This window comes from Salmo salar, chromosome 07 (genome assembly GCF_965601325.2).
Source record: "Salmo salar chromosome 07, fSalSal1, whole genome shotgun sequence".
In the NCBI taxonomy this organism is placed as follows: domain Eukaryota; kingdom Metazoa; phylum Chordata; class Actinopteri; order Salmoniformes; family Salmonidae; genus Salmo; species Salmo salar.
Window position 1 is genome coordinate 12,739,734 of NC_138297.1, and position 17,743 is coordinate 12,757,476.

The 17,743-nt window shown below is 41.3% G+C and overlaps 1 protein-coding gene across 2 annotated transcripts in view; it reads right to left on the minus strand.

Moving 5' to 3' along the window:
• The window catches only part of stim2b (stromal interaction molecule 2b), a 95,860-nt gene that overhangs the window by 5,895 nt on the left and 72,222 nt on the right, over positions 1–17,743 (minus strand). The window contains exons 3-11 of one of the 2 annotated variants that reach the window (XM_045721489.2): positions 16,613–16,724; positions 15,831–15,942; positions 12,368–12,483; positions 11,813–11,990; positions 11,405–11,582; positions 4,357–4,518; positions 2,031–2,131; positions 1,320–1,558; positions 947–1,121 (exon numbers count right to left, since the gene is read on the minus strand). In XM_045721489.2, coding sequence (XP_045577445.1) covers positions 947–1,121; positions 1,320–1,558; positions 2,031–2,131; positions 4,357–4,518; positions 11,405–11,582; positions 11,813–11,990; positions 12,368–12,483; positions 15,831–15,942; positions 16,613–16,724 — 1,373 coding nt within the window. Of the gene's footprint in view, positions 1–946; positions 1,125–1,319; positions 1,559–2,030; positions 2,132–4,356; positions 4,519–11,404; positions 11,583–11,812; positions 11,991–12,367; positions 12,484–15,830; positions 15,943–16,612; positions 16,725–17,743 lie in introns of both variants that reach the window. The other variant, XM_045721488.2, reaches the window with a different exon arrangement.

Genomic DNA, 17,743 nt, shown 5'->3' on the forward strand with positions numbered 1-17,743 from the left:
CATGTGCTAACAACACAGAGCTTTTTGGACATAAATGATGAGCTTTTTTGAACAAAACTACATTCGTTATGGACCTGGGATTCCTGGAAGTGACATCTGATGAAGAGAATCAAAGGTAATGGATTATTTACATAGTATTTTCGATTTTAGATCTCTCCAACATGGCCATTTGTCTGTATCGCAAAGCGTATTTTTCTGGGCGCAGTGCTCAGATTATTGCAAAGTGTGATTTCCCAGTAAGGTTATTTTTAAATCTGGCAAGTCGATTGCATTCAAGAGATGTAAATCTATAATTCTTTAAATGACAATATAATATTTTACCAATGTTTTCTAATTTTAATTATTTAATTTGTGGTGCTGACTTGACTGCCGGTTATTGAAGGGAAACGATTTCCTGAACATCAACGCCATAGTAAAACGCTGTTTTTGGATATAAATATGAACTTGATAGAACTAAAAATGCATGCATTGTCTAACATAATGTCCTAGGAGTGTCATCTGATGGAGATTGTAAAAGGTTAGTGCATCATTTTAGCCGTTTTTATGGTTTTGGTGACGCCTGTCTTTGAATTGACAAAACATTAGACACAGCTATTGTCAATGTACTCTCCTAACATAATCTAACTTTATGCTTTCGCCGTAAAACCTTTTTGAAATCGGACAACGTGGTTAGATTAAGGAGATGTTTATCTTTCAAAGGGTGTAAGATAGTTGTATGTTTGAAAAATTTGAATTTTGACATTTATTTGGTTTCAAATTTGCCGCTCTTGAAATGCACCTGCTGTTGATAGGGTGCACCACGGGTGGCACGCTAGCGTCCCACATAGCCCCAAGAGGTTAAGTTATACAACTGACTTGGTATCTCCCTTTCCCGTTTCTATTCTGAATGCATTATCATAAACGGACCTGCACAAAAATAGGGCAGAAGTGGTTTAAGGTAACATACCCCTTTCTCTCCATGAAGAAGATGTATCCCTCTTCCCCCTCGGGATGATAGGAGAGGGGTGAGCTGGTCATGGAGAGCAGGTCGGGGTCGGCTGACGTCATTGAAGTGCTGTAGAGGCTCCGGCGGGAACGGCACATGCTGCTATTGCGTGTTAAAGGGGGCCGCATCATAGAGGCTGCTGGGAAAAAACAGAGAGAGGGGTTTGTATGGTTACTATCATAATCATACATAGTGGACACTGAATACACAAAAATTAAAAACACACATTTTAAATCTATTTGAGCCTTGTTGAGGTCATACTGACCATACACTCTGTCACTTTACAACTCTAAATGGAGTATTTTTGCATTTCCATGACAACCTCCACACTTACAGGTTAACTGTGGAATGATTGGAGGCGTGTCCTCATCGAGGTCGTCCACCCCGCCGGCGATGGGATAGGGGGGCACGGAGACGCGGGGCATGACCACCCAGCTGTGGTCTGAGTACAGGGTGGCAGTCAGGCTGGGCAGCCCAGCGTTGTGCACCAGGGGGAAGCCGCACAGCTTCTCCATCTGCTGCCAGCGGTGGAGGCGCTCCCTCAGGCAGGCCGTCACCTCCGACAGGGACTTCCTGGAAACAATCAAATGGATTTAGAAAGCCATTTTTATACCAGTAGTTATCACTATGTGCTTTCACAGCAAACCGGCATAGACCTCAAAGAGCAAGCAGAAGTAGAGACACGGTGGCGAATCTCCCTAGAAGGAAGAAACCTAGAGAGGAACCCACCTCTTCTGGCAGTACTGGCCTTTATCCAGACACTTGGGTTTCTGTGTTGATATTTGAAGCAGATACCACTAATGCATGGACAACAAGTTACTGTAATAGATATGTATACCCGATAGGCAGAGTTTGACATATGTGGGGATCCTGCTAGCCTCAGTCAGTAAGCAATAGATCTGTCATAAATCCCCAAGCCTTTCCACATCAACCGTCTCACATCAATTCAGCTCAATGGACAAAGACATTCGGATCAGGGTGACAATGCACAGCACCCTGACCTGACAGCAGAGTAAATGAACGGTGAACATGCGTCTTCTCTTACTTGGCCTCTAGGATCTTGTGGTCCACCTCGTCCAGTGATGAGCTGTGAGCGACGTGAAGGGTCCCAAACACACTACTCCTCTTTCTCTTGATTTTCTCTGCCTGACACAAAGACATAGACACTGTTGGGTTCTGAGAATATGAAATATACTTATTCATGTCACTGAGGGAGAGAGGGTAATGTATAACATTTACATTATGGCAGGTGTCTTATTGAAATATTGAGTGCAGGGAAGTGATCACATATTGCAGGCATTGATAAGGGGAGAGAGACATGGATTAGTGATGAAGGGGCATCAAGATCAGGTCAGGTCAGCGGAGAAATAAAAGTTTATGGCCCGTATCACTTAGTTTCCTGCCGAGCAGTAAAGACACAATGTTTGTACAGATGTGTAGGAGGAGACAGCCTAGGAGGAAGGGTTAAATATCAGTGCATGTGTGAAAATGTTTTTGTCTAATGCAGCTGTATTGACCCTCTGGGAAGAATAAACTTGGTGAAGCTTACATAATGTCGGTTGAGTTTTTACTCTGAGAATTAGAACCTAACACTATATGACGGATCTCCACTATCCCCACTATCATTCAATATTTCCATTCTATGCTACAATGCATGTTCATGCCTTATCTTGTCAAAAATCGGCCCATTGTAGCAGCTGTTCATGAATAAATTCAACATTGCTACAGTGCCTTCAGAAAGTATTCACACCCCTTGACTTTTTCCACATTTTGTCATGTTACAGCCTGAATTTACAATGGATTAAACTGAGATGTTTTGTCACTGGCCAACACAGAATAAGCCCATAATGTCAAAGTGGAATGATCTTTTTAGACATTTTTACTAATTAAAAATGAAAAGCTGAAACATCTTGAGTCAATAAGTATTCAACCCCTTCGTTATGGCAAGCCTAAATATGTTCAGGAGTAAAAATGTGCTTAACAAGTCAAATAAGTTGCATGGACTCACTCTGTGTGCAATAAAAGTGTTTAACATGATTTTTTTATGATTACCTCATTTCTGTTCCCTACATATACAATTACAGTATCTGTAAGGTCCCTCAGACGAGCAGTGAATTTCAAACAGATTTAACCACCAAGACTAAGAAGGTTTTCCAATGCCTCGCAAAGAAGGGGACCTATTGGTAGACGAGTAAAACATTTCAAAAAGCAGGCACTGAATATCCCTTTGAGCATGGTGAAGTTATTAATTACACTTTGGATGGATGGTATCAATACAACGATATAGGCGTCCTTCCTAACTCAGTTTCCGGAGAGGAAGGAAACCTGAAACACCAGGCCAATTATACACTGGAGTTGCATACCAAGACAACATTGAATGTTCCTGTGTGGCCCAGTTATACTTTTGTCTTAAATCGGCTTGACTTGAAAATGACTGGCTAGCAATGATCAACAACCAACTCGACAGAGCTTGAATAATTGTTAATACATGTGCGCAAAGCTCTTCGAGAATTACCCATAAAGACTCACAGCTGTTATCGCTGCCAAAGGTGATTCTAACGTGTATTGACTCAGAAGTGTGAATACTTATGTAAATGAGATACTGTATTTCTGTATTTCAATACATTTGCAAACATTTCTAAAAACATGTTTTTACTTTGTCATTATGGGGTATTGTGTGTAGATGGGTGAGATACAAAGTCAAAGTAATACATTTTTTGAATTCAGGCTGTAACACAACAAAATGTGGAATAAGTGAAGGGGTATGAATACTTTCTGAAGGTACTGTACATATCTGTTGGCTAGAGAAGAAACAGACTGGTATCCAGACTGATATACAATATAATTTACTACAGAGACTAGGTTTATCAATAAGTCCTCAAATTGGGCCACATCTACTTTAATGAGAGCAACATATTGCTGTGTCTCATGGTTTGTGCTGTCACAGCGCCGCGTTTAATAGACTTCTGAAATTCCCTGATGAGTCAGTCTCGCTGCAAAGGCAAAAACAAAGGCAAAAACAAACAATGCAATTAAAAAGTAATTTAGCTGTGTCATTAAAAAACTCATTAGGAAAAAAACCTTTAATTTTGTTTCTTTGTGTGTGTGTGTGGGTGCGTCTGCCTGTCCGTGTGTCTGTGTGCATGCTTGTGTGTGTGCTTACGTGCGTGCGTGTAAGTTTTCAATTATACAAGGGCAACGCTTGTTCCAAATTGCACCTCAGAATTGAACACTTAACTCGTTTACAAATTCAGAACCCAGTGAGATGTGAGACCAAACCCTGTTACACCCCAAAATCCCCCTAAAGTCTGCTCCTACTCTCTCAAAGGAAGTGATGTCTTAGTGATGTCATTTGTTCTCCAGGAAGTTACCTCTTCCTTAGCGACCGTGAGCTGTAGCTCCGCACTGTGTTTCTTGATGTTGTAGTACTGGACCTCCACCTCGTGGGTGAGTTGTAGCCACATCTGTAGGGCGTCTGGCACCGACCACTCTGTCTGCATCTCCTTCTCCGCCCGCTTCAGGGCCATACGAACCTGGAGACAGGAGGGGGGACACCTTTAGGCGTCGCACGCGTATGAAATAAAACGGTATCATGGCATAAAAGTGGGGACAGTACTGTTACTGCACATAAGGTATGCGCAGGGGAACAATGTCAAATGCTTTACTGTGGAATACCAGTATACACAGAGGAATAGTATTCTATGTGTGGTAAGCATATGATCTGAATTCCACACTGCATTCATATGGTAATTGGGATTGCATTGTACTGTATGCGCCACTAGGGGGAAGTATTTCACTTGACACAGAGCGACAGGATTTGACGCTACACAGGGGGACAGTATTCTGTATAGCGTTTCAAAGGGAGGGAATTTTACCGGTGAGAAAATGTACCAGTAAACTAGCAGATGTACGGAAACTTTCAAGGATTTTAGGTCATTTTCACAACATGTAAAAGATCAAATAATAAAACAAGATGTTTTAAATATGAAAAATAGATTGACAAAGCTCTAAAACATTATCTTAAATATAAACATCAACTTAGTGAATACCATTGGTGTTTAATATGAGGGTTTCAGCAAGAAGTATCCTTTATATTTTATACACCTATTTGACTATGTCTATATGTTTTTGTTGTCAATGTTTTGGGGCTAAACTGGGGGCAGAAGTAGTCTATAGTTGGAAGGGTAGCAGAGTTAATTGCTAATTATGTAATTAGGCAGGTTTCCATTGACAAAGGCAATATCTCAAAACAAAAACATCTTGACGTGTGTAATGGAAACAGCAGATCGGAGAAATGCTCTAAAGAACGATAAAAAAAGCTGTTTGGCAGGGATGGATTATTATTTGTCTAACTTTCTTTTTTGCGACAAATGATGATGAAAAAGAGGATTCTTTGAATAAATTATTTTTGCCAAATAATTTTGAAGGTACTCGGGGGACGTGATGTCATCACGCAACTAACTATAAAGCCACTCCACATTGTTGCATCTGATTTCTATAAAATCTTTCTAAATGTTGATTATATGCTTTTTCATTAAATTAGGCTATTTTCTCTTTCACCAAATGGTCTATCCACTAAAACTCGTGGACAATATGGACACATAGACTATACCAAAATGAGTATTTTACATGAAAAATAAGAAAAACCTGTTATTGAAGTATACATTACCCACATACACACACTGAGTATCTCTCTCTCTCAGATTCCAACTACTGATTCATGTTTGGACATGTAAATACTGTAAATATACCAAAGAAAGGTCTGTTAATTGCTCACTTGAATATATGCAGTTTAAGGAACAGAATTTATGAAATTTGCTGTCTAGTGCAGTCAAACAATATTCATGTATTGGTAATATCAGAGACTCACTTGGACTATTCTTTTGAGGATGCTGAGATCTCTATACATGGACACAGTTTTTTCAGGAGGGACAGAAATAGATATGGAGGTGGAGTTGCAGTTTACATCCAGATTCATATTCCAGTAAAACAACGTAAGGACTTAATGTTGAATGGAATAGAGGCTCTATGGGTACAAGTGTATTTAACACATTTAAAACCTATAGTAGTTGGTTGCTGCTATAGGCCACCTAGTGCTGATGTCAAATATCTTGATGTCATTTGCGAAATGTTGGATAAGGTATCTGATGAAAATAGGGAAATATATTTTTTGGGAGATATGAATATGGATTTTTTTTAATACAAACTGTCCAAAGAGAAAGTAAGTTATTTCTGTTACCAGTGAATGTAACCTGACCCAAGTTATGACTACCAACCAGAACGTTCACTAATAGGTTGGGTATTACATCATCAACTTACAGTGGGGCAAAAAAGTATTTAGTCAGCCACCAATTGTGCAAGTTCTCCCACTTAAAAAGATGAGAGGCCTTGTAGGATTTTTAATGAATTTATTTGCAAATTATGGTGGAAAATAAGTATTTGGTCAATAACAAAAGTTTATCTCAATACTTTGTTATATACCCTTTGTTGGCAATGACACAGGTCAAACGTTTTCTGTAAGTCTTCACATGGTTTTCACACACTGTTGCTGGTATTTTGGCCCATTCCTCCATGTAGATCTCCTCTAGAGCAGTGATGTTTTGGGGCTGTCGCTGGGCAACACAGACTTTCAACTCCCTCCAAAGATTTTCTATGGGGTTGAGATCTGGAGACTGGCTAGGCCACTCCAGGACCTTGAAATGCTTCTTACGAAGCCACTCCTTCGTTGCCCGGGCGGTGTGTTTGGGATCATTGTCATGCTGAAAGACCCAGCCACGTTTCATCTTCAATGCCCTTGCTGATGGAAGGAGGTTTTCACTCAAAATCTCACGATACATGGCCGCATACATTCTTTCCTTTACACGGATCAGTCGTCCTGGTCCCTTTGCAGAAAAACAGCCCCAAAGCATGATGTTTCCACCCCCATGCTTCACAGTAGGTATGGTGTTCTTTGGATGCAACTCAGCATTCTTTGTCCTCCAAACACGACAAGTTGAGTTTTTACCAAAAAGTTATATTTTGGTTTCATCTGACCATATGACATTCTCCCAATCCTCTTCTGGATCATCTAAATGCTCTCTAGCAAACTTCAGACGGGCTTGGACATGTACTGGCTTAAGCAGGGGGACACGTCTGGCACTGCAGGATTTGAGTCCCTGGCGGCGTAGTGTGTTACTGATGGTAGGCTTTGTTACTTTGGTCCCAGCTCTCTGCAGGTCATTCACTAGGTCCCCCCGTGTGGTTCTGGGATTTTTGCTCACCGTTCTTGTGATCATTTTTACCCCACGGGGTGAGATCTTGCGTGGAGCCCCAGACCGAGGGAGATTATCAGTGGTCTTGTATGTCTTCCATTTCCTAATAATTGCTCCCACAGTTGATTTCTTCAAACCAAGCTGCTTACCTATTGCAGATTCAGTCTTCCCAGCCTGGTGCAGGTCTACAATTTTGTTTCTGGTGTCCTTTGACAGCTCTTTGGTCTTGGCCATAGTGGAGTTTGGAGTGTGACTGTTTGAGGTTGTGGACAGGTGTCTTTTATACTGATAACAAGTTCAAACAGGTGCCATTAATACAGGTAACGAGTGAAGGACAGAGGAGCCTCTTAAAGAAGAAGTTACAGGTCTGTGAGAGCCAGAAATCTTGCTTGTTTGTAGGTGACCAAATACTTATTTTCCACCATAATTTGCAAATAAATTCATTAAAAATCCTACAATGTGATATTCTGCATTTTTTTTCTCATTTTGTCTGTCATAGTTGAGTTGTACCTATGATGAAAATTACAGGCCTCTCATCTTTTTAAGTGGGAGAACTTGCACAATTGGTGGCTGACTAAATACTTTTTTGCCCCACTGTATATCAATCACATTTTTACTAACATGGCTGAACATTGTTCTAAAGCTGTATCGGTGGCACTAGGTTACAGTGATCATAACTTGGTTGCACTCACTAGGAAAACTAAAATACCAAAGGCTGGCCCTACGGTAATCTACTGAAGGTCCTACAGAGGGTTCAATCAGGACTCACTCACTAGGAAAACTAAAATACCAAAGGCTGGCCCTACGGTAATCTACTGAAGGTCCTACAGAGGGTTCAATCAGGACTCACTCACTAGGAAAACTAAAATACCAAAGGCTGGCCCTACGGTAATCTACTGAAGGTCCTACAGAGGGTTCAATCAGGACTCACTCACTAGGAAAACTAAAATACCAAAGGCTGGCCCTACGGTAATCTACTGAAGGTCCTACAGAGGGTTCAATCAGGACTCACTCACTAGGAAAACTAAAATACCAAAGGCTGGCCCTACGGTAATCTACCCAAGGTCCTACAGATGGTTCAATCAGGACTCATTTGTGGATGAGATTAAGAATGTGCAATGGTTAGAAGTGTGTAGTAAGGATGATCCTGAAATGTCATTAAGTTTGTTTATGAAATTATTTATGAGTATAGCTGATAAGCACGCTCCTTTAAGAAAATGCACTGAGGTCAAATGGTGCCCCATGGATTGATGATGAGCTGAGAAATGTAATGATTCAACGTTATGATGCCAAAAAAGTAGCAGATAAATCTGGTACTTTGTTTGATAAGCAAAGTTATTGTAAATAAAGAACTCTTGTGACCAAGCTAAACAAAGGAAAGAAGAAGGGATTCTATCAGCACCAAATTGATGAAGTAAAGGGTGATGGGAAAAAGCTGTGGAGAACGTTAAACACAATTATGGGTAGGAATTTAAACATGTCTGCCTCTTTTTGTTGAATCAGAGGGTATATTTATTACAAAACCACATGACATCGCAAACTACTTTAATTAATATTTTACAGGCAAAGTGGACAAATTGAGGAACGCTATGATTCCAACTGACGCCTCCATGTCATATACCCTTATAAAAGATTGTATCATGAAGGAGAGGCAATGCAGGTTCAAATTTCCTCAAGTAGAAAGGGAAGAGGTAGAAAGGATGCTGTTGTCTCTTTCGGATGACAAGTCACCTGGTACAGATAATCTAGATGCCAAATTGTTTAGAGTTATTACAGCTAACCAAATTTCTACACCAATCTCTCATATTTTTAATAAGTGCTTGATGTATGGGGTGTGCCCAGAAGTCTGGAAAGAGTCAAAGTGTCACGCCCTGACCTGAGAGAGCCTTTTTTATTTCTCTATTTAGGTTGGTCAGGGTGTGATTTGGGTGGGCATTCTATGTCCTTTTTTCTATGCTTTGTATTTCTTTGTTTTGGCCTGGTATGGCTCTCAATCAGGGACAGCTGTACGTCGTTGTCGCTGATTGGGAGTCATACTTAGGCAGCCTGTTTTCCTTTGGGGTTTGTGGGTAGTTCATTTTCTGTTTAGTGTTTTGCACCTGACAGAACTGTTTGGCTGTCGGTTTCTTCTTTTTTTTGTTTAAAGTGGTCTATCTTTAATAAATTCATGATGAGCACTAACCACGTTGCGCCTTGGTCTACTCTCTTCAACGACGGCCGTTACACAAAGGTTATTCCACTACCTAAGGATAAAAAAATCTGCATTCACTGGTCCTAATAGTCGTCCTATAAGCTTCCCCGCCTGTTGGAAAAAATGTTATCTGTACAAATCAAGGATTATTTTTCATGTAATGGTCTGATAACGGGTTTCCAGCATGCATACAAAGAAGGGCATTCTACGAGTACGGCCAAATGACAGATGATTGGTTAAAGAGTATGGATGACAGGAAGTTAGTTGGTTCAGTGTTGCTGGATTTCAGTGCTGCATTTGATGTATTTGATCATGAACTGTTACTAGGAAAACTCAAATGTTATGGTTTTAAGGATGCAGCTCTATCCTGGATGGAAAGCCATCTATCCAGGAGAAGGCAAAACATGTTCTTTAACGGTAGCCTTTCAAATAGTAAAGATATACATTGTGGTGTTCCTCAAGGAACCTGCCCAAGCCCACTTCTCTATCTTTACTAATGATTTACCTTCAATAATGAACAAAGCAAGAGTGGTCATGTATGCTGATGACTCTACAATGTATAGTGCAGCATCAGAATGTAATGAGCTAACAGATGTACTGAGCAGTGAACTAAGAATGGTGTCTGAGTGGGTTGATATGAACAAATTGGTGTTGAACATTTCTAAAACTAAATGTATTGTATTTGGTTCAAGATATATGCCTGCTGATGACACCCAAATTAATTTGTCGATGAATAGAATACATGTAGAGCAAGTGAAAAAAAACAAACCTCTATGTGTCATGTTGGATGCAGCTTTATCATGGTCAGAACACATAGATAATATTGTTATTAAGATGGGTAAGGGAATTGCTGTTACAAGAAAATGTTCAGAGTAGGTAACATCTAGCATTCTGAATCATGTGATTCAATCCCTGGTCCAATCACACTTAGAGCACTGTCCAGTTATATGGTCAATCCCTGGTCCTATCACACTTAGAGTACTGTCTGGTTATATGGTCAATCCCTGGTCCTATCACACTTAGAGTACTGTCTGGTTATATGGTCAATCCCTGGTCCTATCACACTTAGAGTACTGTCCAGTTATATGATCAATCCCTGGTCCTATCACACTTAGAGTACTGTCTGGTTATATGGTCAATCCCTGGTCCTATCACACTTAGAGTACTGTCCAGTTATATGGTCAATCCCTGGTCCTATCACACTTAGAGTACTGTCTGGTTATATGGTCATCTGCAGCAAAGAAAGATATAAAAAAGCTCCAAATGGCTCCAAACAGGGCTGTTAGATTACCTCTTCATTGCTCTAACAGAATGAATATTGCTAAAATGCATCAGAATCTCTCATGGCTTCACAAAAAAAACTATCTAGTCTTCTGATTTTCTTTAAGAATGTTATATTTAAATTAAAAACACAGTATTTTTCAGTCCAATTAGTACATACTAGCAACACGCATAACCACCAAACCAGACAGGCAAATTCAAGGCAGGTAAAACAACTCAAGCCAAGGACAAATCGCCTAAAAAAATCTACAGTTTTATATAGAGCTATAGCTGAATGCAACTTTTTACCAATCCATACTCAGGCAAAAAGTAAATCCACCTTCAAGAAAAAAATAAAAGAACATCTAATGTGATAGACCATATGACTGGACAGGAAATAGAAAGCATCAACTGAATGTTAAATGTGTTTCCTGTCAGGTATTTTAATTGTCTGTATTATCTACTTGTTGAATGTTTGTGAAGTCTTGATTGTGGTTGTTTGTAATGTCTTGTTAATTGGTGTTGGACCACAGGAAGATTAGCTAGCGTTATGGTGTTAGCTAATGGGGATCCTAATAAAAATAAAAATAAATAAATGACCGGTTTCCATAAATTACCTGTTAGTTACCAAAATTTGTTAACATTCTGGTAACTTTGGTAAATTACTGGTAGGTTTGCAACCTTAATGACATGCAACACACTCTCAATGGTTCCTACCTGCACCAGCTCCTCCTCTGCGTATTTGAGGCGGCTGAGCTCACACTCGGCCCCCTGGCGGAGCTCGCGGAGGCGGTACGACTCCTTCTTGGCCCCGCTGATCTCGTCTCTCATCTTCTGCTCCAGGTTCTGCTTCTCCACCGCCACTGTGCGGTTCTCCTCCTGGGCCTTCTCCAACCTGGGGAGAGCCATGAAAACCTGACAAGGTCATCTTCACTATCCAAAAACAACCAACTTCACTTAATATACCCGAACCCTGGGCCCAGTCCAATGCCTAAGATGTTACACCAAGGAATCTTTTAACAAGGTGGCTAGGTGTTCTAGTGAGGTCAGTACAATACCTGTAACATCTATATACAGTAGACACACCCTTTATAAAACCTTAATAAAAACTACTAGGTTACGTACCGTCCCTGTAGGTCCATGAGGCTCTGCTCAGCACTCTGCAGGCTCTCCAAGTCCTTCATCATCTGACCCATGTGGACCCTGGAAGACTTGTTCTGGATGTAAGCGAACCAGCAGCCCCCCACCCCGATCACTATAGATACCATCAACACAAAGTCCTTCAACCAGTTGTGTTGCGGACCTGGGGGGAGAGAGGGATGGAATGTAACATTGTTTATTGGCGGTCCAGCACAGCTCAGTTGGTAGAGCACGGGCCTTGCAATGCCATGATAGTGGGTTCAATTCCCATGACCACCCATACGTTAAAAAACATTACGGACCTATTGACCTTACAGGAAAACTATACTATAGTATGTATGGTATCTTTGGATTGATGGTTTGGTAAAAAGGTCCTGGTGAATCTAGAGATGGGTCTGCAGATCAGAGTAATATTGCTGATCATTTCCTTGATGGAAGGAGACATATGATGAGTAATCATGGTTATGTTTTTACCCAGACACCCCCGTAGTGGCACCAAACACTGTCATATATATATACACGTATGTATACTGTACTTACGTAAGGGAGGGCCGAAGAGCACAGCGTCAAGTGCTTTTAGATTCAGTTTCTGTTTGTGCCGCTGGTCTAATATCTTTAGCTGACCCGACATAAACGACGGTTCGTTCGCCGCTAATCTGAAACAGAGAGAAAATGAAACGTGTTGAGAACGATATCCTTCACTGAGAACTAGAATAGAACTCTGATCAACCACCTACAGCAGGTGATACATGACCAAGTAAGACAAGGTCTGTCTTTATTCATGTATTAAACAGGCGTTGGTATCTGTGTGTGTGTGTTACTGTGTGTTAGTGTGTGTGTTACTGTGTGTTAGTGTGTGTGTTACTGTGTGTGTTACTGTGTGTTACTGTGTGTGTTAGTGTGTGTGTTACTGTGTGTTAGTGTGTGTGTTACTGTGTGTTAGTGTGTGTGTTACTGTGTGTGTTACTGTGTGTTACTGTGTGTGTTAGTGTGTGTGTTAGTGTGTGTGTTACTGTGTGTGTTAGTGTGTGTGTTAGTGTGTGTTAGTGTGTGTTAGTGTGTGTTAGTGTGTGTTACTGTGTGTGTTAGTGTGTGTGTTAGTGTGTGTGTTAGTGTGTGTTAGTGTGTGTGTTAGTGTGTGTGTTAGTGTGTGTGTTAGTGTGTGTGTTAGTGTGTGTGTTAGTGTGTGTGTTAGTGTGTGTTACTGTGTGTGTTAGTGTGTGTGTTAGTGTGTGTGTTAGTGTGTGTGTTAGTGTGTGTGTTAGTGTGTGTGTTAGTGTGTGTTAGTGTGTGTGTTACTGTGTGTGTTAGTGTGTGTTAGTGTGTGTGTCACTGTGTGTTAGTGTGTGTGTTACTGTGTGTTAGTGTGTGTGTTACTGTGTGTTAGTGTGTGTGTTACTGTGTGTTAGTGTGTGTGTTACTGTGTGTTAGTGTGTGTGTTAGTGTGTGTTAGTGTGTGTGTTACTGTGTGGTTAGTGTGCGTGTTACTGTGTGTTAGTGTGTGTGTTACGTGTGTGTGTGTACTGTGTGTTAGTGTGTGTTACTGTGTGTTAGCTGTGTGTGTTAGTGTGTGTGTTAGTGTGTGTGTTAGTGTGTGTTAGTGTGTGTTAGTGTGTGTTAGTGTGTGTGTTAGTGTGTGTGTTAGTGTGTGTGTTAGTGTGTGTGTTAGTGTGTGTTAGTGTGTGTTACTGTGTGTTACTGTGTGTGTTAGTGTGTGTGTTAGTGTGTGTGTTAGTGTGTGTGTTACTGTGTGTGTTACTGTGTGTGTTAGTGTGTGTGTTACTGTGTGTTAGTGTGTGTGTTACTGTGTGTTAGTGTGTGTGTTACTGTGTGTTAGTGTGTGTGTGTTACTGTGTGTTAGTGTGTGTGTGTTACTGTGTGTTAGTGTGTGTGTGTTACTGTGTGTTAGTGTGTGTGTTAGTGTGTGTGTTACTGTGTGTTAGTGTGGTGTGTTACTGTGTGTTAGTGTGTGTGTTAGGGTGTGACTGTGTGTTAGTGTGTGTGTTACTGTGTGTTAGTGTGTGTGTTACTGTGTGTTAGTGTGTGTGTTACTGTGTGTGTTACTGTGTGTGTTACTGTGGGTGTTACGGTGTGTGTTACAGTGTGTGTGTTACGTGTGTGTGTTACAGTGTGTGTGTTACGTGTGTGTGTTAGTGTGTGTGTGTTACGTGTGTGTGTTAGTGTGTGTGTTAGTGTGTGTGTTACTGTGTGTTAGTGTGTGTGTTACTGTGTGTTAGTGTGTGTGTTAGTGTGTGTGTTAGTGTGTGTGTGTTACTGTGTGTTAGTGTGTGTGTTAGTGTGTGTGTTACTGTGTGTGTTACTGTGTGTGTTAGTGTGTGTGTCAGTGTGTGTGTCAGTGTGTGTGTGTGCGTGTCAGTGTGCGTGTCAGTGTGCGTGCATGTGTCAGTGTGCGTGCATGTGTGTGTCAGTGTTCGTGCATGTGTGTGTCAGTGTGCGTGCATGTGTGTGTCAGTGTGCGTGCATGTGTGTGTCAGTGTGCGTGCATGTGTGTGTCAGTGTGCGTGCATGTGTGTGTCAGTGTGCGTGCATGTGTGTGTCAGTGTGCGTGCATGTGTGTGTCAGTGTGCGTGTCAGTGTGCGTGTCAGTGTGCGTGTCAGTGTGTGTGCGTGAGCGCCTCTGTGCGTCAGTGTGTGCGTGTGCGTATGTATCCATGAGCACCTGTGTGTGTCTGAATATGTTGGTGTACTCGTGCCACCACCACCATCTTAAACCAGATCAGACAACATGGCAGCCAGCGACACCCAATCCACTGCTGTGACATCATTTAATGAGTCAGCACCCCACAGGTACGGGGGGGGGGGGGGGGGGGGGTAAAACTACACCCATGACCCCCTTCAACCCTCCTCTTCAACCCATGTAGTCATTCCATACATGAGTACATGGAGTCTCAGCGAGTCTCATTCCTGAAGAGATTCTAACTGCTCTGACTCTCCCCGTCGTGTCATTAAGACAGTGTTATTGGTCCCAACTAAACAGGTTCAAGTCCATTTAAAGGTTTGATATAGCATCATTTAAAGGTTTGATATAGCATCATTTAAAGGTTTGATATAGCATCATTTAAAGGTTTGATATAGCATCATTTAAAGGTTTGATATAGCATCATTTAAAGGTTTGATATAGCATCATTTAAAGGTTTGATATAGCATCATTTAAAGGTTTGATATAGCATCATTTAAAGGTTTGATATAGCATAATCGCCTGCTGACTGGGATGTCTAAACTGCACTAACATGACTATCTGACTACATGGGTGGGGAGATGTTTTGTTAGTCGAAGTGGGCATATGTTATGTGTGTGTGTGTGTGTGTGTGTGTGTGTGTGTGGCTCTTATGTGTGTGTTCCCTGTGGCTCAGTTGGTAGAGCATGGTGAGCATGGTGTGTGCAACGCCAGGGTTGTGGGTTCGATTCCCACGGGGGGCCAGTACAAAAAAAAATGTATACATTCACTACTGTAAGTCGCTCTGGATAAGAGCATCTGCTAAATGACTAAAATGTAATGTTTAATCATTTCTTTCCCATTACACCTGCACTACCTCACATATCCAGCAGAAGGAAGCATTGGTCTGAGAAACAAATTGAGCTGTGTTTATGATGTGCAGTTCAACTTTTCAAACTAAACCTGAAACCGTTTAGCATAATATATCTACATCTTGATAAAGCTATATTATTTACCTTTATTTAACTAGGCAAGTCAGTTAAGAACCAATTCTTATTTACAATGACAGCCTAGGAACAGTGGGTTAACTGCCTGTTCAGGGGCAGAATGACAGATTTGTACCTTGTCAGCTCAGGGATTTGAACTTGCAACCTTTCGGTTACTAGTCCAACGCTCTAACCACTAGGCTATCTTCACCATCACACAAAATCCCCACTGTTTACGCATCAAGGAAGACACGATTCAGTTCAGTGGTGTTCTGGATGTTGTTGCTATCTGTGATATTCTGTGTCCCATCAGTCTTGTGTCGTGTGATAATGTAGTCACCGAGGCAGAGTGTTTCCATTGATCCGGAACTCTCTGAAGCTCATCTCGTACTGAGGCAGCTCCACAGACTCCTTCAGCCACTGCACTGTGTCCTCCGTCGTCCAGTTATGAACTACAGACAGAGAGACTGAAATTGACATTTGCTTCTTCCATTTACCCCCTCTCCCTTCCTCCCTTCCATTTATCCCCTCTCCCTTCCATTTACCCCCTCTCCCTTCCTCCCTTCCATTTACCCCCTCTCCCTTCCATTTACCCCCTCTCCCTTTCATTTACCCCCTCTCCCTTCCATTTACCCCCTCTCCCTTCCATTTACCCCCTCTCCCTTCCATTTACCCCCTCTCCCTTCCATTTACCCCCTCTCCCTTCCATCCAAGCCATTAGACTGCTGAACAATTCATAAAAATCGCCACTGGACAATTTACATTGACCCCCCCCGTCTTGTACACTGCTGCTACTCGCTGTTAGTCACTTCGCCCCCACCCACCTACATGTACAGATTACCTGAACTAGCCTGTACCCCTGCACACTGACTCGGTACCGGTGCCCCCTGTATATAGCCTCGTTATTCTTAGTGTTACTTTTTATTTTAGACACCTTGGTAAATATTTTCTTCTTCTTGAACTGCACTGTTGGTTAAGGGCTTGTAAGTAAGCGTATCACGTTAAAGTTTCCACTTGTTGTATTCGGCGCATGTGGCAAATAACGTTTGATTTGATTTACCCTCTCTCCCTTCCTCCCTATTTTTAACAATCCCTCCCTCCCTCCATCCATCTCTCTCCTACCTTCTGAGGTTTTCCAGCCCTTCCACAGCTCCTCCACAGTGATGTGTTGGTCCTCCCTGTGAAGGTTACTGTGTTTGTTGGTTTGTTGTTGCTTCATATCTTCTCTAATAAACTGCAAGAACAAAAAGACATTTGGTTAATATTACTGGTTATTCTATCATTACAGACTGCAATAAAACTGACGCAGTGTGAACATAAACTAACTGAAGTTAAATACAGGTATAGAGTTATGACATTGTAGAGAATCATGGATACCAGCAGGCGTGACTCTCAGTGTGATGTGTGATCTATTAGTTGTGTCTCTATTAGAAGTTGGCCGATTAATTAGGGATGATTTCAAATTGTCATAACAATCGGTAATCAGACTTTTTGTACACCAATTATGGCCAATTACATTGTAATCCATGAGGAAACTGCATGGCAGGCTGACCACCTGTTACGCGAGTGCAGCGTCAAGAGGACCTGGTGGCTGCAAGGAACCAAGGTGCGTTGCTAGCTAGCATTAAACTTATCTTATAAAAAACAATCAATCTTCACATAATCACTAGTTAACTACACATGGTTGATGATATTACTAGGTTAACTAGCTTGTCCTGCGTTGCATATAATCAATGCGGTGCCTGTTAATTTATCATCGAATCACAGCCTACTTCACCTTCGCCAAACGGGGGATGATTTAACAAAAACGCATTTGCGAAAAAAGCACATTCGTTGCACGACTGTACCTAACCATAAACATCAATGCCTTTCTTAAAATCAATACACAGAAGTATATATTTTTAAAACTGCATATTTAGTTAAAATAAATGCATGTTCGCAGGCAATATTAACTAGGGAAATTGTGTCACTTCTCTTGCGTTCAGTGCAAGCAGAGTCAGGGTATATGCAACAGTTTGGGCCGCCTGGCTCGTTGCGAAGTGTTTATTCCTAACAAAGACCGGAATTAATTTGCCAGAATTTTACATAATTATGACATAACATTGAAGGTTGTGCAATGTAACAGTAAAATTTAGATTTAGGGTTGCCACACGTTCGACAAAATACGGAACGGTTCCGTATTTCACTGAAAGAATAAACGTTTTGTTTTCTAAATGATAGTTTCCGGATTTGACCATATTAATGACCAAAGGC